Source organism: Pogona vitticeps, chromosome 2 (genome assembly GCF_051106095.1).
Source record: "Pogona vitticeps strain Pit_001003342236 chromosome 2, PviZW2.1, whole genome shotgun sequence".
In the NCBI taxonomy this organism is placed as follows: domain Eukaryota; kingdom Metazoa; phylum Chordata; class Lepidosauria; order Squamata; family Agamidae; genus Pogona; species Pogona vitticeps.
In genome coordinates, this window is record NC_135784.1 from 255949729 (window position 1) to 255974388 (window position 24660).

The window sequence follows — 24660 nt, forward strand, 5'->3', positions numbered from 1 at the left end:
TAGAACGATGTGTAGTGGCACAATTTTTCTCAGTTCACTTACAAAGAAAAAAAGGGTTACGGTCACCTAACCAATTTTGTGAAGGTCATGTGGAGTTAAGAGAAAACTACGGTACAACCAGGCAAAGATGAGTTAGAGAAGAAAACCAATTGCTTTTCACTTGAAAACTCTGATTTAGTGCAAAGCTCCAGGTTTTTAAACACTTCAAAGGTTTAATTGCTAAAAATGTAAGTATGCACTTTCAAATTTGCATGGCAAAGTTAAACAAATATAAACTATGGATGATGAGATGGTTGGGTTCTTTCAGGCAAAATGCATCAGCATTATTCTTCAATAGGGATGGACAAAGTGTGGCCCACAGCTTCCATTCTCCAAGTGTGGCCAACTTGGTCTTTTTTGGGGGGGCGGGGTGGGATTCCCTGGGGGAAAAAAAGGCAAATTGCACCCTCAGAAACCTTGGCGAGTGTGAGTTGCCATTGAAAATATCCCTTGGAGCTCCAGTCAGTTTACGTGAAAGTGAATCTGTCTTGGGACTGAATTCCACAAATTGCGTCCAGGCTTAGTAGCCAAACATAACGGTATTTCTACCATGATTCCCTGAAAATAAGACAGGGTCTTACATTAATTTTTGCTCCAAAAATGCACTAGGGCTTATTTTAAGGGGATATTTTTTTCCATGTACAACAATCTACATTTATTCAGACACAGTCATGTCCTCTTCTGGTTGCTGCACAATGGTGGAGGGCGGGGTTTCACTTAACTGGGGCTTATTTTGGGGGGTAGGGCTTATATTAAGAGCATTCTGAAAAACCACACTAGGGCTTATTTTCAGGTTAGGTCTTATTTTTAGGGAACCAGGATATCCGCCACAGGGAAATAGCAAAAGCACCTCTAAACCAGGCTTCAGGAAACTTTTCACTATTAAGGTCTCAGAATCAGTCATTACCTGGAGGTCTCTGGCCGACAAGTGGTTAATTCTAAAACTCTCACTCTCCCATGCTGTACTCTGAACACAAGCAGTATTTTTTCCTTTCTGCTTAGCGATTGGCAGCTTACTGCATCCACAGAATTAAGAATAGGTAAAAACTACAGGTGCCCCCCTAAGCCTAAGCCTGCTGCAGGTTGTTTTCTGGAAATTAAGCAGTTTCCATTTGCCTGACAAGCAATAACATAGCACACTATTGTTTTCCATTTGTTTTCAAGAGCTACATAGTTAAGAGTCCTTCTATCACTCTCAAAGAAATCCAGTCCATACTTTTCTTCCATCTATTTAGGCTGCAACGGGAGGGGGGGATATAAAGCAAATATTTGCTTGCTTTAAGTTAGATTATCTTTCCTCGTTTCTGTAATTTGGCATCAAACTGCATGAAGCCATTTAAATGATGTGGAATTATTTTTATTTTTAAAATGTCTGGTTACTGCCTAAATTCAGCAGCTTGGCCTGCCATTGAATTTTGTTTCTCCTTATCTCTCAACCCCATTCCCCTTAAGCTGTTTTTCTTGTCCTCAAAGAAACCTTTAAAACTCCTAATTGTTTACCCTGGAAAAGTCTGTCTACCTACTGGATCTTAAATCCAGCCCGTTATTACCCACCCAGGTTTTGCCATCACAGATTGGACCTCTCAACTTTTGTAAGTTTCCATCCTTTGAATGAATATTTCTCACATTCTAAAGCAACTGCATTTTATTATATTTTTCGCTCATTTATTTGTCAGTGATGAAGTTCTCCCATGTTTTGTCCTTTATCAAGTCAGTCACATGCTTCTGATTCTTTTGTGTGCAGGATTATTGTGAACTAGTCCAAGGTGAGCACAAGCTGTTAGGACCTATCTACCTAGACATGCTACTGCCAAAGTTCAAGGATTCCTCAGAGGAATGTGTTTGCAGAACATGTATGAGTTCATATGTGAGAAGACACCTGGTAAACATAGAAATATGTTGTCAGCATGATGGATGGAAGGGTGAAGTTTTAAAAAATTTTTGGATGATGCTGATGAGCTCCAGGATAATGCTGAGATTGGTGGTCCTGGTGGGAATACCAATCAATGGAATCCACTTTGCATATGGAGGTGACAAATGGAATAGCCATGCCCCCTCCATCCATCCATCAGATCTGCAGTGACCTATGTGTCATGTGCTAATTTATGGCCACCCTATGAATTGGGCTTCCAAAACGTTTTACTGTCAACAGCCCTGCTTAGGGCCAACTGTGGTGAATTAATAAACCCATCTCATTTTAGTTTTTCCTCCTTTTTTACTATCTTCAACTTATCCCAGCTTCGTTGTATCTTCTAGTGACTCTTATCTTCTCATAACATGCCCAAAGTACAACAGCTTTATCAAACTTACTCCAGCTTAATTTAGCCAGTATATTATAATGCCCACCTTCCCCTTGGAGCATTCTTGTTCTCCAAGATCAAAATTAAATATTTTCTTGCCCCTGGCTTGTTGGCCTGTGAATTTGCTGAAGGTTGCCCAAGATTCTTTTATTTATTTGAACTTTCACTGAAAAATGTTAACTGTCAAATAATATTATATAAATGACACACACAATGTTATATATATTGGACCACACAATAACACTTGGAATTACATGCAGTCCTACATGGTTGTCTCAATTTCTGGCATGTGCCATGTACCTATCTTGATGCATGTCCAGGGGATAAGCTATTTGTTCCTTATTTTAATAATCACGGTGTTCAAAAACTACATGACATATCTATGAAAGCAAGACTCAATCCCATCATACTCTTAAACTGGCAGAAGCACTTCAATAAAAAAATTACTAACAGTTTTCTTTAACAAGCAGTGCTGCATGTTTTCCATTTAATCATAGATAAGTGCAGACCGGCTGAGAATTCAACTTTTTAACTCTCTGTTCCTTGCAGAAGTTTAGAACCTGGTCTCTATACCAATAAATGCCATATGTTTCACATTGTTTATATCTGGTGTTAGTTTTTGCAAGCTTGCTAAAGGACTTAAATGCTTACTTTGATAGCTCCCGTTCTGCACAGATGATCAACATAGAAGGCATCAATCTTCAGCTCCTGCAACAACCCCTTTGAGAATAAAATGCTTTCATTAATCTTGTGTTCTGTGGTTCCCTTTCCATCTTTTGTCTGTAAGAATTACATGGACTGGGGGTTGCAGGATACCATCTTTCCTTTCATCCCCACAAAGGGGCTATAATAATCTATACGGGGCATTTATGGATAAAGTAAAGAAATGGTGAGGGGAGGTTCTGTTTTTCTTTGATTTACTTCTGTTACCTCTGAATGGTTTTATTCCCAGGACAACTGCATCTGTTCAACAAAAAAATTTAAACACACACCCCCTTTCTGTAAAGAAGAGAAGAAAGGGATTAAATAAGCCTTCTAGTAGCCTAATCATAACTTGCTTAAACTGGGGAAAAACACACACTTCTATACATAATGAACATTTGGCTGGGATGGAGCCCTGGTGTTAGTTTACTAAGATAAGCAACTTGTTTTCAGAAGAAGGAAATGGAATGAAAATGCCTTTATTCCTCCCATAGTCCTCCTCACTTCTATCTGCCATTTCTAGACTCCAACATACGCAGTGTTCCCTCTTCCCCTTAGTACTCCCAAAGCATGTTCCAAATACAGGCAGTTGCATACTTTGAACTTCAGAGGGGACTGGGCCATGGCCATGTCGACTAGACGATTCTTGGGAGCTGTAGTCTAGAAAAAGTAGTTTTTCCCACCTCTGAACTTCTCCACTAAGGATTGCTTTGTTCTAACAAAATGCCATTCCATGAGGGCCTTGATACACATCTTTACTTCTCTCTCTCTCTCTCTCTCTGACAGGGCACATCACCCATACGACTCACTCATCCACTCACTCAATAAATAAACAAAATAAATAAATAAAATGCTCAGTGGCTGCTTCACAGAAGGAGGCCAGCCGGCCTAGGGCATAAGTGGAATGTGTCAAAATGGAAATCTGATCATTTGTCCAGCTTCTATCTGAATCTGGTCATAAGCCCATCTTCTGTTGCAGCGACATTCCGCCCCACATTTGGTGGAATTGCATTTCGGGCAAGGGTAGAAGCAGCCCAAGCAGTTCTTCTCCAGGCAGTCGCACAGATCTATTTTATTGGAGAGCAGCCGGCCTTGTTTGTCATATTTTTTCACAGTTCTGTAAAACAGAAAATGGGGAATTTCGATCAATTTTCAGCATGTGGACCTAATAAAAATGGAAGGGACATTAACAAAAATGGGAGGAGTGAGGAAACTTGTCATGCTTCCTTGGATGGCCCTGCGATATACTGAGGAAGGACTTTTGCACCTGAGAGCTGAACAAGGCTGTGATTTCAAAGGATTCATGGCCCATTTATAAAGTGTAAGGTTGTTCTGGGAGATACTGTACTTATTTAGTGCTGCTGCAGCCAGGAAAAGATTTACATAGATAAAGTACATGTGGAAACAATAGCATGTGTATATGTCTCATGTTAAAATATGCAGTCCGTATGAAAACAATATCTATGGAGGAAAATTTGTGTGGGGGAGGAAAAAAACGGAGTTGGGAGGTTGAAAAGGGACTCCAAATGTCAGAAATGTGGTCAGCTGTACGGTTAGTAATTATTGTACCTACATAGCAACAAACTGAGCTGTATAGCACAGGCCGGGTTATGGGACGGAGACTGCCTTGGTTGCCCTGTTTGATTACCTTTGTCGGGAGAGAGACAGAGGGAATGTGTCCCTGTTGAATCTTCTGGACCTCTCAGCGGCTTTCAACACCATCGACCATGGGGCCCTTCTGGACAGATTGGCTGGGATGGGAATGGGAGGCACCGTTTTATGGTGGTTCTGCTCTTAACTGGCTGATCGGGTCCAGAAGGTGGTGCTGGGGGACATTAGCTCCGATCCATGGCAATTGTGTCATGGGGTTCTTTGGGGCTCTATACTATCCCCTATGCTATTCAATATCTACATGAAACTGCTAGGGGAGATCATTAGGAGGTTTGAGCTGAGGAGTCAACAATATGCTGACAATACCCAGCTCTACGTCTCATTCTCTACCAATCCAGGTGTGGCAGTCACCGTTCTAAACTCGTGCCTGGACTCGATAATGGACTGGATGAGGGTCAATAAAGTGAGGCTCAATCCAGACAAGTCGGAAGTGCTGCTGGTAGGTGCTCCGCCAGATAGGTTAAAGGACCATTTCCCTACCCTAGACGGGGTTGCACTCCCCCTAAAGGACAGGGCTCGCAGCCTGGGGCTCTCCTTCATCTGGGTCTGACCTTGGAAGCCCAGGTGGACTTGGTGTCCAGGGGTGTCTTCTTACAGCTGCGGAGAATGTATCAACTTCGCCCTTACCTGGATGAGCGGAGCCTGGCAACAGTCACACATGCATTAGAAACAACCAGACTGGACTATTGCAATGCACTATACATGGGGCAGACTTTGAAGATGGTCCAGTGACTGCAACTGGCACAACTGGGCTGCACGGCTGGTAAGTGGTGCCACTGCGCGGACGCATATCACACCGGTTCTGAAAAATTTACACTGACTGCCGGTTACTCTCCGACCCAAATCAAAATGCTTACACTGACATATAAAGCCATAAATGACTTAAGACCTGGTTACCTAAAGGGCCGCTTTCTTCCATACGAGCCTGCCTGTACTCTAAGATCAGGCCAGAAGGCCCTTCTGAAGGTACCATCCCTGAAAGAGGTGAGGGGAATGGCATGTCGAAATAGGGCCTTCTCAGCTGTGGCCCCCCAGCTTTGGAATGCCCTTCCTATAGAGATCCGCCTGGCTCTGACACTTTTGGCTTTTTGGCACCAGGCAAAGACCTTTCTGTTTAGCTAGCATTTTAATTAAATAGTATCCTTTAGCTGATCGTATGAGCAGCAGGATTTATTAATCATAAATTGACTGTTTCAATATTGGTATTATTATAATATTTGGTATTATTTTAAGGTTTTCAGTGTGGTTCTAAAGTTTTAATATTGCTGTACACTCAGAGACCATTGTTAATGGTGCGGCTAAAAAATATTGTAAATAAATAAAATAAATAAATAAATTGGCAGACTGCTATTATAAGCCCAAAACTGGCTGGCACAATTAATTGTAATTCAAACCAGTAGGATTTAGAAAGTTTCATTCCTGCAGATCTTTGCAATCTGCATGTTTAAAATTAAGTTGGAGGCACAATTCTGATCTTGATGGGCAAGCTATCAATAAGCCTGTTCTCTCTCAACAGTGTTCCCAGTCTCAGACATTTCAGTTTTCTTGGGATTCAGCTACCTTTGTGCCTTAATCAGTTTATTAGGGCCTCCAGGGTCAGGCACTGCTTCCAAGACATTGCTGCCCTTGATGAAAAGCCAAAATAGAGGAAGGTGCCATTGATAAACATTTTGTTGGAAAACACACAGGTAGCTGTACTGAACACCAACAACAACAAACAGAATCCAAAGTCTAAATTCATTACTAGGATGTTATTTTATTAGGCAAACCTTTTTCAAAGTGCACGAATGGCATGCAAACTTTGGTATCGCCACTCCCTTTTTGTTATGGTGCTAAAAAAATACAGGGATGAAAAAGGAGTAGGTAAAAAGAGGTAGGGGAAAACAGACTAGAACTTGAAGTTTGTATGACACACTTCTGGCCCAGCTGTAATGCAAGGGAGAAACCACAGAAGTTCAAATACTGCCTGGTTGAATTACAGCATACTGATAACACCTTCCTCCAGATCTTGATGTTGTCCTAATGGGTTCTCATTCAGTGTTTTTAAGAACCTATTAGGACAACACTGAGAGACATGAAGATGCAGGGGGGCCATCCTTGTGGTGTTCCACAGGAACTTTCCTATGAAGTTGTTTCAGGTTGTTCAAGAAGAAGAAACACAGATAACTTGTATATCCGATGATAACAAAAATCAAAATGAGAAACAGGTCTCAGGATGTGCATAGAACAATCTTAATTCTGACTTTAAAATACTCAACATGTTGTGGCACACAGCCTTCTTCAGGAGTAAGATTTTAGAATCGAAATTTCATTAGTTCATTTGGTCGTACTACCTCCAATTACTGATTAAAAACACAATTTCTGGAGGAGCAATATACAGTGGTGCCTTGACTTATGAACGTCCTGACATACGACCATTTCAAGTTACGACCAGCTCTGGCTGCAAAATTTTGCTTCTACTTGCGACCGGAGCTACAAGTTACAACCAGAAAAAGGTAGGGAGAAAAGGCGGGGGATTCAAATTGCTAACCGTTGGTGGCGAAGAGGCTGCTTCTTTGTAGCTTTTTCGCCCCAGCAGTTAGAGAGTGTGCGATTGGAGGAGGCAACAGACTGCCTGGTAAGGTGCTGCTTTCTACTTTTAAAAAACTGTTCTGGGTAGGTTTTGCAACGTGGTTTTGGTCTGAGTGGTGGGATTATGTTTCTATGATGTGATGGGTCTTGCAGGGTGTATTTGTTTTTGGTTGTTGTTTTTCCCATTTCCGATGGGTCTTGCAGGGTTTGTTTGCTTTTTGGTTCCCCCCCCCCATTTCTGATGGGTCTTGCAGGGTTTGTTTGCTTTTTGGGTTTTCCCCCCATTTCTGATGGGTCTTGCAGGGTTTGTTTGCTTTTTGGGGTTTTCCCCCATTTCTGATGGGTCTTGCAGGGTTTGTTTGTTTTTTAGGGTTTCCCCCCTTTTCTGATGGGTCTTGCAGGGTTTGTTTGCTTTTTGCTTTGCTTGTTTTTTTTTTGTTTTTTTGGGTTTTTTTGCATTTCCGAAGGGTCTTGCATGGTTTGTTTGCTTTCTGCTTTTTTTTTTTTTTTTTTTTGCATTTCCGAGGTGTCTTGCACAGTTTGTTTGCTTTGCTTTGCTTTTTTTTCCCTTCGGCCGGAACGGATTAATCGCGTTTCTGATGGGTCTTGCAGTGGAATGCTTGGGGTGTGTGTGATTTTTTCCTTCAGCCAGAACAGATTAGTTGCATTTCAATGCATTCCTATGGAAAATGGTGCTTCGACTTACACCCATTTCGATTACAACTGGAGTTCCGGAACCAATTAAGGTTCGTAAGTCAAGGCACCGCTGTATACGTATTTGCAGTTAGCAGCTGGATCAAACTGTCATTGACAATGTAGTTTAAAAGGACACTTTCCTGGGTACCTCTTCTATTCAAAGAAAACAGAAGGTACTTCAGATGGTGAGAAGGATACATGTCTGATCACACTGGGAAGGGTCACTTTGCCAGGAGGAAACTTTCTTAAAATGACCCTTTCATCCAGAAGTCAGTTCAGCCCAGCCCTCAAAAGTAGAATCTCTACTGCTGGATCAAAAGGTTTGGGCACAGTTTGGGGTCAGGCCGGAGCATGCTTGCCCATACGTTGTTATTATTATTATTATTTTTTGAGAAAACAACTCCCTGTTGGTGCTTTGTTTCTGGAGCTTTTTAAAAAACTGTTAATTAAAAGCTTATAACATACTACTCTGACCATGCAATGAACTTCCACCCATTCCTGATTAATTAGTTTCAAAGAACATCTGGAAATCTATTTTTTATGTTGGGGGGAATTCCATACTGGAGCTTCTGCTCAGAAACTATCTTGTGCATTCATTTTGCTTGCACTTTAAGAACTGTATTTAAACTTTCTGAGCATCTGCAAATGCCACCCCATTAACAAAATTAGAGAAAAAGAACTATGCCTTCTAGAAGGATGCTTTGCCACTAAAAGTTTCAGTGCCTGTCACTGTCTGTTACATGGCATAGCAGATAATGCTTACATCATCTGAGTAGCTGTACAAAAAATCAGGAACTCTGCAGACCTGTCAGGTATAGTTCAAGGAAGAAATGCCCTATCTGGATGAGCTCACAGTTGCTGACTACTGACTTCTTTATACAATCAAGAGAAATTTCAGTTTACTTGTGTATAGTGACTTGAATTAGCACTAGGGTGGAACAGATTCTCCCCCCCCCTCCATGTCCTGTTTGAAAAACAGCACAGCCACTTGGGCTCGTAAAAAGGTTTCCCAGATGTTGTTTTTTTTACCCTACAACAGAAAAACAGGCAGACCCGTGCCTTTTTCCTTGGAGGAGGGGGGCATACATATATATATCTAATAAAATAAATAAATACAACTTTCAGAAAGGCAACTTTCAGAAAGGCAACTTTCTGCTGAGCATTGCTGCAAGGGGAAAAGGAAGGTCTCCTCATCTTCAAACTACAGTGTCAGCAAAAGGAATGTACAGTTCCTTCCTCAGATGAGCAGGTAATACATGTGATTACCTGCACTGAAAGCTTCCAGGAAATCTCATTATTGCCCTGATTGCCCTCCACAGGAAGGGCAATAGAGACAGGAAATCATGTTATGCTTGTCAGCTTCCCAGTGGCATTTGTTTACCTAAGGAATGCTGGCCAACAGCAAAATTCAATGTATATTTACACAATGGCAAATTCTGAACACATCAGTGGGATTTCCAAGAAAGCATGAGTAAACTCACAACTCTCTGGACCCAGCCTGACAGTTCTTCCACAGTCATCCCAATTTAAAATATATAAAACCAGGATGCAGTAGCATACCTCTTTGGAGTATTAAAACAATCCTGGTTTATCATCGACATGCAGGCTTTTTTCTGCTGCTCCCGAGTTTCTGGATTGAAGTCTGCTAGGAGAGGACCTGGATTCTGAAATGCCAGACATTTCAGCTGACGTTCTATTTGTTGCTATAAACAAACAAAAAGGTATTTGCAGTGTCACGCTTGAATTTTCAGTTAAAAGCAAAAACATGAAAAAGAGAATGACAATCAGAATGCATTGCTACCTTAGCAATAAGGGGCAGCTCATCCATTATACTTTGGGTATGCTGCTGATCCCTGTGATTTCCCCAAATGTGGGGAACTCAACTGCATAATTTGTGTTAATGGGGGCATTATGTTTGTGATTTCTCTGTTGTTGTTTTTTAACAATCTCTTTACCCTTTGGTTCCTGGCTATCTTTACCATCTTCTACCATTTAAATTTGTAGCCATAACCCCATTGAAGACCTACTTTTTTTTATCCCAAAAAAGTGGGGGAGAAAGTGTATGCTGCTGTTTTTCTAGGAGGCAGACCCTGGAAAGCCAGCAGCATACACTTTCTCCCCCACTTTTTTGGGATAAAAAAGTAGGTCTTATGTAATTAATGGGTTCCAATTGAGGGGGGGGGGGAAATGTCTTGCAAAACAGGGTCCAAAAAAACCTATCTTGCAAGGCAAGGACCCAAACATCATCCAATGAAAATTGCCCATAGGAACAACTGTTTTGTGAAGCACAACATTGCTCAAAAAAAGTCATCGTCTAGCGAATTCCTCATTTTGCGAAGCACCACTGTATTTGGTCTTTTCAGATGGAGTGTTGCATGTAGGCACGAAGACAGTTTTAATGTCAGCTGGTCTTTCCTGCAGCTTTGTCACTAACAAAGTTATTTGGCCTGAAGGCTCACGCAGAAAGGAATTACAAAACAGCAGCCAAGCCACCAATTTCCTTGCCTCCTTAGGCAACACAACTGTGCTAACTGCAATTGTGATGGATACTGGAAACAAAATCAGGATAAACCAGAATTTGAAATTAAAAGATAGCAAAGAAAATACAGAAATGCAGTGCAGTATCATTTGATTTCTTAGTGAAAGATGAGTGGGAATTATATCCATAATGAGGGGTGGGGAAATGCTATCATGCAAGCAACCCATGACATTTAATACTGGGCATGCATGCCAGTTTCCAGATTAATCTAAGGAAGCCCAATCAGGCTAGTTTTGTGATCTGCAAGTGAATCTCAAGCTCACCAGAAGCCTTCCCCTTCACACTGCCTCAAAATCACCACCCCTGAGACCGTCCTAAAATACTGCAAAGCTCTGAGGTATGACGACCAAAAGAAGGGAAGGGGTGGGGGCTCCATGGCACAGCACATGCTCTCTGTGTTAAAAAAAATCTCCAGTTCAGTCTTTGGCTGCCTCCCAGGCTGAGAAAGACCGAGAATGTATTCGCGAAGGCTTTCACAGCCGGGATCTAATGGTTGTTGCGGGTATTTCGGGCTCTTTGGCCGTGTTCTGAAGGTTGTTCTTCCTAACATTTTGCCAGTCTCTGTGGCCGGCATCTTCAGAGGACAGCACAGAGCACAGACTGCTGTCCTCTGAAGATGACGGCCACAGAGACTGGCAAAACGTTAGGAAGAACAACCTTCAGAACACGGCCATGGAGCCCGAAATACCCGCAACAACCAAAGACAGAGAAACTCAAAAGAACTGTGGCTGTTGGGGAGACAACACTATAGATCTGAGGGAGAAAACCTCCAGGACCCTGGAGGGCTGCGCCTGCTCCTGCAACTTCCTTCCCCCGCCCATTTTTTTCCTAACTGAAAAGGCTTCCTCACCCTGGCTTTTAACACGAGGGGGGGGGGGAATGGACCCCGGAATGACATTCAAAATATGCCAAATTTGCCTCCCTCCCTTTCTCTAAATCAGTGGTCCCCCAACCTTGGGCCCCAACCTTTTAAGACTTCAACTCCCAGGAATCCTGGCTAGCAGAGATGACGGTGAAGGCTTCTGGGAGTTGTAGTCCAAGAACATCTGGAGGCCCAAGGTTGGGGAGCACTGATCTAAATGACACCAAGATACTTTTTTGAGCATTTAAAAATACAAATAAATACATCTGGAGGGGCAATAGGGGTTTGGAGGCCCCTACCAGTGCTTGGTCCCTGTAGGTTCTCATGTGGTCTTTATCAGATCGAGAGAGATACACAGCCTCGGCATTTCTTGGGATCAGAGCAGAGCTTTTTACTGTCGTACTGTCAGAAAGATTGCTATAGGCACAAATCATCAAAAAGTTTTTTTTATTTAAGTCTCTCCGTACAGTTGACTGAAGCTTGCACCACAAGACTGCCAAGACGGCTTACTGTGTCTGTAACAGTCTTATTCACAGCACTCGGTTTCTCTGCATGAACATTACTCAGGAGTATTCAGGCCTATCTACAGAGAAAATATTGAGAGATTTTAGTAATATAAGCATTGGTTTCATAAGTCTTCTTAATGTAGGTCTTCAGTAATCTACAATGCAAGCTGAAAAGCTTAAACTCAGCCACTTTCAGATTGTTTTCTCTCTCCCTCCATACTCTTACCATCTTCTTTTTCCACTTATGGCCTTGGCTTGGCAATGGAAGAATCTGAAGGCAAGGAAAAGGCACAGGAAAAAAAATCACTGATGCAAAACAACCAAATACACAGAAGACTACACAGAACAAAGCACTAAGCAGACACCAATATATGGCTTGCAAGGGAAGGGACACATGAACTTAGGGTAATTGTTTTATGTTCTTTATAAGCAAGGAAGGGTTGAATCTAGATACTGTATATGATTCATCCCTGCAAAGCTAACATGCATGTGTATCTAAATGCAGGAAGTAGACAATATGGTCTTAAATTTTTAACTTTTTTTTTTAAATCTCAATCAGTTGTATTCTGATTTAATCATTACCTACTTTCTTCATTCTTGTCCAATGTGGCATTATTCAGAATTAATGTCAGTTAGGTATTTTGTTCCTTACAGGGAAACCAGTGTATACAATGGAAGTCAGAGGCTTCAGGGAGGGAGAATAAGTGAAGGAGGGATTAACTTGCATTCCGAAATTCATTTCTCAAAAGTAATATTGGGTTTCATCCATAAAATACAGTCCTAATAAAAGGCTTACAAAATGGAACCAAAATAATAGGTTGTGAGGCTGGTGGACAAATGCCAAACAGATGAAATCAGGTGAATTAAATAGATTTATGCTAAATCAGTTGTGGAATGAGCTGCCTAAAAATCTCTCTCCTGCACATGTGCGATTTTACTGCTATCAAATTACCTTTTTGTAACACTGGATTATGTCTGGATGTTTTAAATTGCTGTGTAACAACTGTTCCATTATATGGTTAGCTAACTCTTCATAGTGTCTCATCATGAGAATAGAGCAAAGTTGAACAGGGAATCATAACTTTTCCAGTACTGAAGATCAAGTGGTGAACCATACCAATCCCACTGCACATAAGCAGCCCATCGTATGATAACAGCTGCAATGTGGAAGGATTTTGAGTGGACTGCACATGCTGGCTGTACTCAATAGGTCACTCTCAAATACCATTTCACTGCTGATTAAGGATGCAAATGCACAAGCATATTAGCGTGTGCTACAGTATACCTCTGTGTTGCATTGTGTAACTTCTTTTGCACCACAACTCTTGGGTTACTTTGTGGCTTGCACCAACGCTTCCTTTCTCACAGACAGGCATAGTCAAAATCTTAACCCCCAAGTGCTAAGTAAATTATTTTGGCAGACATTATTTTCATCGCCAAAATATGATGAACCATGAAACTGACATCTTTATTTACATGAAGATTTCTGTCCCACCTTGTCACCGAAGAATCAAGGTAGCTAACAATAAACATAAAAAGAGAAGCCTCAGATGCTTTCCTAAAAAGTATGTATGCTTGTTCAGAGAGCAGAATAAATCAAAAAGCTTCCATAAACATTCTCTGGATTCAAAGGATTCACTTAGCCCTAAGGTAAAGGTAAAGGTTCCCCTTGACAAATGTCCAGTCGTGTCCGACTCTAGGGCGCAGTGCTCATCCCCGTTTCCAAGCCATAGAGCCAGCGTTTGTCCGTAGACAGTTTGCATGGTCACGTGGCCAGCGCAACTAGACATGGAACCCTGTTACCTCCCCACCATGTTGGTACCTATTTATATACTCTCATTTTTACATGCTTTCAAACTGCTAGGTTGGCAGGAGCTGGGACAAGTGACGGGAGTTCACTCCATTGCGTGGATTCGAGCTGCTGGTCTTTCAACCTTGCAGCCCAGAGGCTTCTGCAGTTTAATCCGTAGCGCCACAACATCCCTTAACCCTAACCTTATCCAGGTTCAAGTCACAGAAACCTGTTAAGTACAGGCACCTAAATATGTTTGCAAAGCCCATGACAGACTTTCTTGCACAATGTGCAAAGGCGTGAAAGTGAAACCTTATTTTGCCTTGTCTTCTTCTTGCACTGCTAAAAACTACAACTGCAGTGCAAACCAAAAATTGTACTTAAAAAAAATTCCTCCCAGTTTAGCACTACAGCACTAAAGTGATGATAAGAGTATGAATTCAATGTATTCGCAAAGGCTTTCACAGCCAGGATCTAATGGTTGTTGTGGGTTTTCCAGGCTCTTTGGCCGTGTTCTGAAGGCTGTTCTTCCTAACGTTTCGCCAGTCTCTGTGGCCGGCATCTTCAGAGAGTGCTGTCCTCTGAAGATGGCAGCCACAGAGAGTGGCGAAACGTTAGGAAGAACAACCTTCAGAACACGGCCTAAGAGCCCGAAAAACCCACAACAACCAGTATCAATTCAAATGCTCACAATGTCTTGTCAGTTTACTACCATTTAACTTCCTAAACATTTTTAAAAGGGTGTCTATATGCCACCAAAAGGGCTGGGTAAGAGGTGGTGGTAATCACAGTAATGGCATTTCTTTGTTTTCAGTTCCCTTTTTTTTAATGGCAGCTTCAGAAGAGAGAATCACATATAGAGAGAAACCATACCTGTTGTTTTTGCAGTGGCGTATTCTGCTTAGTGCAAACATTTGCTTCCCCTGAGAAAGATTCTTCTACAGCAAGAGATCCTCCTTCCAAGAAATCCTCCATTTTCAAAAATAGGCAATACCTGCAGTGACATATACACAAAATATACAAGAGGAAATGCATCAGGAGACAGTGTTTTGAATTTAGATATTTATTTATTTATCTACAAGAATTTTTTTAGCCACACCATTAACAATGGTCTCTGAGCACCGTACAACAATACTAAAACTTTAGAAAAACATTAAAACCATTAAAAATACCCAATATTATAATAATACCCTATATTAAAACAGTAAATTTATCATTAATAAATCTTACTGCTCATACGGCCAGCTAAAGGATAGCTCCAATTAATTTACTCCTATAGTAAAATTAAAATATTTCCAATCTTATTGGTTTTTTACATGGCCAAACAACAATTAACATCCAACATAGCCAAGCCATTAACAGGTGTTTATCTTAGTGGTGAAACTATGGCGAACCTGTGGACCACATGACACTGTTGGACTCCACATCCAGCCAGCATGGTCAATGGTCAGTGATGGGAGTTGCAGTCCAACGTCTGGAAAGAGACTAGGTTTCCACTCCTGCTTTAACCGAATCTATGTACTGATGGAGTTCAGAAAAAAATGTCCCAAAATTTTTGTTACATTGTGGATGTACCACAATGTAAGAAAAGGAGGATGTATTTTAAAAATCCAGACACTTCAGGATATCTGTAGATTGATATTTGAGAACAACTGAGTTAAATTAATCCAGACAGAATCATCTGGAGAAATGAAACTATGGAGAAAGAATGCCATGCAATTCCAATATCCTACCAGCCGAGTTTTAAAATGATACACCTGCAAGATGGAAACCGTGTAATACATATTGTTAACAAATGTTCTACTTACATTACATAACTTAGGCTCACGATTTTTCTGCAGTTGTTGAACACATTAACAAAAAATAAGTAAATTAAAAATTTAATTGCTCTATCGTGATATCAGTCCAGACTTTTTTTCCGCAGACACACAACAAGGACTTTCATAGCTTTTATTACTTTGATCAAGCTCAATTGCAACGATGGCCTAATAAATGATAGCTTTCAAGCCAAGAATTAGTATCAGAAACATGTTTTCTCCTTTCCCCTTTTGGTTATGCAACAGAAGATTTCCAGTTTTTTTTTACAATAAATTACTATTATAATTGTCATAAAAATTGAACATCGTCATATTTTAGTAAGGTAAAGTTCCCCTTGACATTTTAGTCAGTCGTGTTCGACTCTAGGGGGCAGTGCTCATCCCTGTTTCCAAGCCGTAGAGCCAGCATTTGTCCGAAGACAGTTTCCGTTGTCACGTGGCCAGCGCGGCTATACACGGAACGCTGTTTACCTTCCCACCAAGGTGGTACCTATTTATCTACTCGCATTTACATGCTTTCGAACTGCTAGGTTGGCGAGGAGCTGGGACAAAGCGATGGGAGCTCACTCCATCGCGTGGATTCAATCTTACGACTGCTGGTCTTCTGACCCTGCAGCACACAAAGGCTTCTGCGGTTTAGCCCGCAGCGCCACCACGTCCCTCATATTTTAGTAATCTCAGCTTAATAATAATCATGTGCCATCATGTCTGTTCTGAGTTATGGGATTCCTTTTCAGGGTTTGCCAGGCAGAGAATACTCAGAAGTGGTTTGCCATGCCTTTCTTCTGGGGGTGCTCTGGGGCAGTGCAGTTTGCCCAAGACCACACAGTCTGCCTCTTCTCCCAGGAGGCACACTGGGGAATCGAACTCCAGACCTCTGGTTCCACAGCCTGATACCTAACTAACTGAACTATCCAGCCAACAAATCTCAGGTTACTATGATATAAAACCAGAGACAAATCTTAGTTTAATTAAGCCAAGATTGCTAAAGCTGGATTTGGCCTTTTTCCCATAGTAAGAGATAACTGAATTCATGTTTTTATTGGCATGTTAAATTAAAACACACATATAAATGAACAAAGGAACAATCAATCTGTTCATTCTGTAACAAAATAAAAATTTGTTTCTCATTTATTATAGAGTCTAAATATTTCCGTGGTCTCCATCTGCTTCTGCTGTACAGACTTCTCTCACAGACATTATGAGCAAAGTGATCTTGGTTCTGGAAAAACTACAAAGCTCTGCTTGCTTTAAGTTCCATCCACTTTAATGAGAGCTTTAAAGGAACTTTTCACAAAACATCTATTATCCTGTTCAACATATGGAGCGTAGAACAGAACAGAATTTTGCTCTTAATTACATAGGAAATTCAAGTCAGTCAAAACAAACAATGCCAACTACAGTAGTCCCTCAGCAATACAGATTAGCATCAACCCTTCTCTAGCAGAGATTCTCAGCTAAATCAGCAATAACTCAAATGCCTATCTCCTCCCCACTTCTCAGCCTATGTTTTTTAAATTTAAAAATAATGAAACAGATTTACAAAAATAAGCTGAATATTTTAAAACTATCATCAATAAACTTTTTTACAAAGCAATGTCCAGCACAAAGATGCGAAATCTACTCTTAACAGTGCCAAAAAATAAATTGCTTTGTCGCTCACACATAAACATTCACTGATATCTGTTGCTTACTATACTAAGTTGTACTAGAGTAGGCTTATTGACTCATTTCACACCCTAGAAAGAATGGCTAACAACAAGGCCAGTGGAGATGATGGCATTCCAGTTGAACTATTTAAAATCTTAAAATATGACACTGTTAAGGTGCTACACTCAATATGCCAGCAAGTTTGGAAAATTCAGCAGTGGCCAGAGGATTGGAAAAGCTCAGTCTACATCCCAATCCCAAAGAAGGGCATTGCCAAAGAATGCTCCAACTACCATACAACTGCACTCATTTCACACGCTAGCAAGGTTATGCTCAAAATCCTCCAAGGTAGGCTTCAGCAGTATGTGGACCGAGAACTCCCAGAAGTACAAGCTGGATTTCAAAGGGGCAGAGGAACGAGAGACCAAATTGCCAACATGCGCTGGATTATGGAGAAAGCCAGAGAGTTCCAGAGAAACATCTACTTCTGCTTCATTGACTACACAAAAGCCTTTGACTGTATGGACCACAACAAACTATGGCAAGTTCTTAAAGAAATGGGAGTGCCTGACCATCTTATCTATCTCCTGAGAAACCTATACGGGGGAAAGGAAGCAACAGTTAGAACTGGATATGGAAGAACAGATTGGTTCAAAACTGGGAAAGGAGCACCACAAGGGTGAATATTGTTCCCCTGCTTATTTAACTTACATGCAGAATACATCGTGCGAAAGTCAGGCCTGGAGGAATTCCAAGCCAGAATTAATATTGCTGGAAGAAATATCAACAACCTCCGATATGCAGAGGATACCACTCTGATGGCAGAAATTGAGGAGGAATTAAAGAACTTCGTAATGAGGGTGAAAGAGGAGAGCGCCAAAACTGTTTGAAGCTCAACATAAAAAAACTAAGATCATGCCACTGGTCCCATCACCTCCTGGCAAATAGAAGGGGAAGATATGGAAGCAGTGACAAATTTTACCTTCTTGAGCTCCATGATCACTGCAGATAGTGACAGCAGCCATGAAATTGATCTGCTTCTTGGGAGGAAAGTGATGACAAACCTAGAGAGCATCTTAAAAAGCAGAGACATCATCTTGCAGACAAAGGTCCACATAGTCAAAGCTATGGTTTTTCCAGTATGATGTATGGAAGTGAGAGCTGGACCATAAAGAAGGCTGACCACCGAAGAATTGATGCTTCTGAATTGTGGTGCTAAAGGAGACTCTAGAGAGTCTCCTGGACTGCAAGGAGAACAAACCTATCCATTCTGAAGGAAATCAACCCTGAGAGCTCAGTGGAAGGCCAGATCCTGAAGTTGAGGCTCCAATACTTTGGCCATCTCATGAGAAGAGAAGACTCCCTGGAAAAGACCCCGATGTTGGGAAAGTGTGTAGGCAAGAGGAGAAGGTGACAACAGAGGATGAGATGGTTGGACAGTGTCATTGAAGCTACCAACATGAATTTGTCCAAACTCCAGGAGGCAGTGGAAGATAGGAGGGCCTGGCGTGCTCTGGTCCATAGGGTCACAAAGAGTCGGACATGACTTAATGACTAAACAACAGGCTCATTGATTCAGTGGGGATCTGTCAATTCAATTCCTTTGTAAGTTCCATTGATTCAGTGGGCCTACTCTAGTTGTGACTTACTACACTAAGCAACATGCTTTCAGCCATTGAGTTGTCATTCTCATCATTATCATCATTATTGACTGATATCCTGCCCTTCCTGACAAGCACTCATTTTCACTTAAAGAAAATAAACTGCCTAGCAACAATCAATCATTGGTTCACCCTATCAATCATAGGCATGAATTCTGAACCCTGAGATCTTTTGTGTGCAAAGCATGTGCTCTGAGTTATAGTCCTAACTGAAAAGTAATAGTCAACAGTGATTCATGACAAACTCCTCTGGGGACAGACCTTGGAAATTGCTAGCAGTGTACAAAACAAATCCAAGTCCTATATCTCATCATATAAACATTGTTTGGTGAAAGATTTCCTCCAAATAATTCCCAAATGACAATATTCTCCTTACTACCAAAATGGATAATGACAAAGAATGATATCATCTGCATCCTCTTTCCAGATGGCCAAAAATATTTAAGGCCTTCTAAGAAAGAAAATCCAAATGATTCTTCCCTCCATGCACACACTCAACTGTATGATGAAAATATAACTATACTCTATGTAAATATTGTGCTGTGCAGTGAAATGTATTTCAACTTCTGTTTCAGTAATTTTTTTGCAATTGAATCAGATGCTTCTGCTTTTCTGATGTACAGTATACTGTATAAGATACCTTCGGAGATCTCTGCCCTGAAAAAAAAAGGTAGAAAAACTTTCAACAGACCAGGAAAATAATTAACCATTTTGTGTTTTTCCAAAAACCCATTATTTGAAGTAATCTATTTTCCTTTTCTCTCCCTTCTCTTTCCTTTTGTATGATGTGTTTTAAAACTGTAATCCTGAGGGCAGTGAAAGCTGCCCCGAGAGCTTTTCCAGCTGTGATGCAAGGCACAAATATCTAACAATAGGGCTTATTATAGTGGCAACACTCTGCCACTGTGTGAAGCTTTAGAGTGGTTCGGTCCTCTTTGAAGCCCACATCCTTCATCTCTTCAGTATAAAATCACACATAAAACTACTGAGACTGCACCATCTTCCTTCACAGCACTGCTGTCCCACCCCTACTGTCAACATCACCATCATTAACTGTGACAGAAGTGTTTTACAAACGCCAAAACTCAAATTTGGATTATGGTTCGACTGTCTGTATATTAATTCATAATATGAAAGAGTTCCAACACTGACATTTTTGTTTGCAAATACAGCAAAATGCTATACTGTATGTACTTAAATTAACAGGCCACTGGATGTCACTCTCGTTCCATGAGGCACAAATTAGTTCACAACCAAGGGAGTTTTGAAGTAGATATGCTTCCTTATGACAGAGCCACTGTACATCCCAGAAGAGCCATCCTGTTTGACTTTGGACAAGCTGTACAATCTCTGGATGGCTTCAGGAAAAGGGAACGGTAAACCACTTCTGAGTACTCCCTACCTAGAAAACACTGAAAAGGGTCACCGTAAGTTAGAATTGACTCGACAGCACATATTATTATAAGAGAAGTGTGACGTTCTCCCTCGTGCCCCTTGCTTGTCCCTCAAGCCTCAGAGCACACGAAGGCAAACAGTCTCCTCTTTAACACTGCTGCCACCAGGTGATCCCTAAATCACCATTACCTCAGAAAGATTCAGGTCCACTCTTCAAGTTCTTTTCATTGATTACAGAGATTGATTCATAAATATCTTCAGTAGCTAATCACACCTCAGAATTTCCCAAACTACACACTCTATTACTTTCTCTGAGTTTTCTCTATTGCCTGACACTTACATTTCTCTTACTGACTCTAGACTGACTCAGGCTCCGCCTCTTATAGCATCTCTCTTGGCTCCGCCTCTCAACAACATTAATATGCATGAACCATTATTACATGACGAGCATAAACCATTACATAATATAACATGAACCATAGACCTAATAAATAGAGAATGCTACAAGAAGCTATGATGTTTTCATTTGGCCTTCCATTTCACAGAATTTATGGCGAAGATAAATCGACTTAATTGTACTCATCAGAATTATACTTTGTAAAATCTTCAAAAATTATTATCCATCCTTATTTTGGTACATAAAATAACACATTTAGATTTAAAAATATAAAAACCACAATATCTGCATTCTTTCCGTTGATCCCCTTTGTGTCCTTCTTCTTAGCCTCCCTCCTTCGATCCATTGCCATGTCTTATCTACACAGTTTTGATTTTTGGGTTAACAGCAAAAGAAGGTTATTGATTGGGTTAATTGGGTTTTACCAGCATTTCACAATATAATGGTCTTCACTGAATCAAAGAGTTAGCTGGGGACTCTTTGACTGGGGTTTTCTGTGAGGGTTCAACTTTTGGCTCCTTCCTTTGGTCAAAGAAATTAGGAGATTTTTGTTGTTTAGAAACAGGTGTGATTTTATTGGTGTGTTCAACAAGTAACTAGTGTCAACAAAATGGCTCCAATATCAACCCTTTAAGTATCTTGGGTATTACGAGTTGCATTTCCTCCCCCCCCCCCCATTCCATTTGCTTCACGGTATAGTATTCTGTCTCTCGACTTGAAGTTTTCTTCTCCCTCTTTGGTGGTTCCTTCTGGAACTGCCTTAAGCCGGATTTCTTCCAGTCTCATGTCATCCTGTTGCCAGTTCCTCAGTTGATCTCTGGACATGTTTAACATTTCTTCTTCTAACATACAGTCCTCCGCTTCCCCATTGTGCGCTTCGGCTACTGTCTATGTTAGTTCCTCCACACTGGGTCTATCTCTCCCCAATAGCACTTATCTCCCTAACCCAGGAACTAACCCTACTTCCAATTCTTTTTTTCTGATCCCCTATTTCTATTTGGGATAACACCACTCCATAGAGTTTAACGTCTTCATGTACACATTTGATAAACATTTGTTCGGGCAGTTTGTCTCCCTGCAAGTCTCTTATGAGTGTTTTGCTACATCCTGTATCAATGAGTGCCCGAGTGTCTCGGGGGAATTTCTCTTCTTCTCCTATAATCTCCTTAGGCACCTTCAGCCTCTCCCAGGCTCTGGTCCAGGGATCCTCCATCCAGACCCATTCCCAACCTGGAGGTAACTGCCCCTCGCTTCACTTTATATCTGTCATTCCCACCTCTATCTCCACCCTCTTCTTCCGCTCTGTTCCCGCCGTTTCCCCCGAGTTCCTTCAACAGTTAGTTTTTGTACTTCTCCTTCTAATTTCCTGTATATCTGTCCCTCGCTATACTGTTCTCATGGGGGATGAGGCAGGCTGGGTTTGTACCTCCTTTTTTGCTGTATGGGGGAGGGACAGCACTCTAGCGAGAGGGATACCACTCTCGCCCCGTCTCACATTTTCTTGTACACATACAGTATCTGCTTCAAACATGTAGTCAAGCATTCTGTTTCTCTGCCTGTCCTGAGTTCAGTTTCTGAGGTGTCTATATGTCTGATTCACTGCACTCTCTCCCACAGGTCATCCACAAAGTAAGTTTGCTTTCTCCCAAGACACAGGTATCTTAGGCTTTCATGAGCTAGACCCATTGCTCCCACCACCACTACTCTCTTTCCTTAGGGCTTCTCCCTTCCTAGGCTTTGTGCATGCCACTATGCAGACTGCTGTGGCCTCCAAGTAGGATTAACGGAACAGGAAGGGAAAACATGGCTGAATCAGAACATGGTGACTGTGCATTCCCACCAATTACATCACTGATGCTTTGCAATGTTTTCACAAGTTGCACAAGTTCCAAAAACTGGTTTGTGCACAACTGTTTTTAATGACGTGAAACAAATCCACTTGTCCATCAGAAAGGAGGGACAAGCATCATAATAATCAGGGTCAGTGAAATCTCAAGAAAAGTGAGAACCAGTCATGCTGATAAGGTTCAAAGGGCCTGGAACAGATGTGAACAAATCACTAAGGACCTGGCCGCCAGTGCACATCAAAAACTGTGATTAAATAGATCCTAGGGAAATAGGAGAGATACACATGCCACACTACCATGCAAGACTGTAAATACAAACCAGGCAGCCAGAAATGGAAGGAGCTTAACTGACATAAGGCAAAGATCGTCAGTGTTGTCATGATTTCTCAGTCAAACCTTTATCTTAAAGTTTTCACTCCTGTTCTTCAAACAAAGGCGTACAGGTCATGCGCGCACACATACACATACACCCCCTCTCTCCATTTGGCTCTTCTTCGAACCAGACATGTTTCTGCTTGGCCAGGGAAGATGGGGTGATGAAGAAAACCCATGTCGTTTGGTTGTTGTGGGTTTTTCAGGCTCTTTGGCCATGTTCTGAAGGTTGCTCTTCCTAACGTTTCGCCAGTCTCTGTGGCCGGCATCTTCAGAGAACAGCACTCTGTGCTCAGTGCAGTCCTCTGAAGATGCTGGCCACAGAGACTGGCGAAACGTTAGGAAGGACAACCTTCAGAACATGGCCAAAGAGCCCGGAAAACCCACAACAACTATTAGATCCCGGCCGTGAAAGCCTTCGCGAATACGTAAAACCCATGTTCTCCATCTGAAAATTGGGGTATAATTTAGTTAATCCACTAAATCTAGCCAATTGAGGCCAGATTAAAGTAAAAAGAATATTACCTAGTGGTTGCAGTCCTGCTAAGAATATAAGGAGAGACACCACATGGAATGTGCCTTGACTTGCTTTGAAGAATGAAGCAAGAGGGGTTTATACAGTAGCTGTGATGAGGGAGATAACAGTTTATTACTAAACCTTGAGAAATTATGCCTCAAAATCATCTGGGCTTTCTTTGTAAACACATCCACATACATTTCGTACACACTCAAACACACCTAGGAGACATGGGCCAGTGCTATTCAGAGAGAGGTCATCGTCCTTGAAAGAAACTTTTTTAAAGAGGAAATATGATTTGTGATTAGTGTACAACCATGGTGAGAAAGGCGGGAGGTCGGGGCTGGGATTCTTCCAACAGAGCCCACATCATGAGACATAAAGCGTGTTCCTACGGCAGCCATAGACTTCCAGGACATGATTCCTAACCCTCACCTCACTGCTTGCCTTCACCTGGGCTGTGAAACAGTTTGAAAACTTCTGTTCTGGTTTGCAAACTGCTCGAAGTTTCTCACCGTGCAACGGTTTCGTTAGGATTGCGACTGATCCCTATCCAGGAATTCCTAAACTCAGCTCTTCCTAACACATGGCTGCGCAGGGCAGTTCATTTAAAGTTCAGAAGCCGCCTGCCTCCCCCGGACGGACGTTCCTCGTCTGAGGCAGCGACTTCTACTTGACCCACCCGACATGCCTGCCGGCCTCTCCCTGCCCTTACCTTCGCCTTCTCTCCCCTCTCTAAAGATGGTCGCGCCGACCTAGCAAGGGGCTCCGCGGCCTCCTCCGCCGAGAGCTCCCCCTTCAGGTGGGGAGGAGAACCTGATTTCGCACCTCTCCCTTCTGTTCTGTTCTGCTTTAATTATAATCCCAGCGCGGGAGAGCCGGGCGGACAGCAGCCTCTGGGGCGGTCGCAGCCTGGGGAGAAGTGGGACGGGAGAGCCTCCTGCTGAACGCGTTTTGTCCTATCTACGCAAACACCCACCCACACCCCCACGCCTCGTTCAGAAGATAAAAAGGGCGACCCCTGTGTTTTCCAGACAAGATAGATAGGGGCACAGCAAAGGCATGGCAGCCCCGTTGCAGGCTGGTTTCTCGCAGATAAAAACGAGGGGAAGGGATGGGGACCAGCAACCCTCAGGGACGCCGGGAAGGTAGATGGGCCCCATCCTGCTGCTCTCTGTTCCGGAGTTCTCTCCATTCCCCAGAGGAACCCCAGAGAACCGAGACCAGAACGAACCAGCCCCACTTTCCTTTGAAGCGGCCGGCGCGAGCCGGACCCTGTCTCGGCGCACGGGGCCGCGAATGACCGCAAATACAAACGGTTAAGAA

General features: G+C 42.1%; 1 protein-coding gene across 3 annotated transcripts; it reads right to left on the reverse strand.

The window, feature by feature from the left end:
* Nucleotides 1–667: 667 nt before the first annotated feature.
* On the reverse strand, nt 668–24280 carry ARL14EPL (ARF like GTPase 14 effector protein like). 3 transcript variants are annotated; one of them, XR_013542127.1, is made up of 7 exons: nt 24050–24280; nt 14552–14672; nt 12113–12157; nt 9540–9682; nt 3270–4158; nt 2991–3059; nt 668–1918 (listed from the first exon to the last, which is right to left on the reverse strand). XR_013542127.1 is itself a non-coding variant. In XM_072992438.2 (5 exons), the coding sequence occupies exons 2-5, from the start codon at nt 14651–14653 to the stop codon at nt 3951–3953; spliced, it is 498 nt and encodes a 165-aa protein (XP_072848539.2). In that variant the 5' UTR covers nt 14654–14672; nt 24050–24280; the 3' UTR covers nt 2472–3950. The 3 variants fall into 3 exon arrangements, 1 of the variants encoding a protein (XP_072848539.2); XR_013542126.1 differs by having other exon boundaries at nt 2991–4158; XM_072992438.2 differs by lacking the exon at nt 668–1918 and having other exon boundaries at nt 2472–4158.
* Nucleotides 24281–24660: the final 380 nt, after the last annotated feature.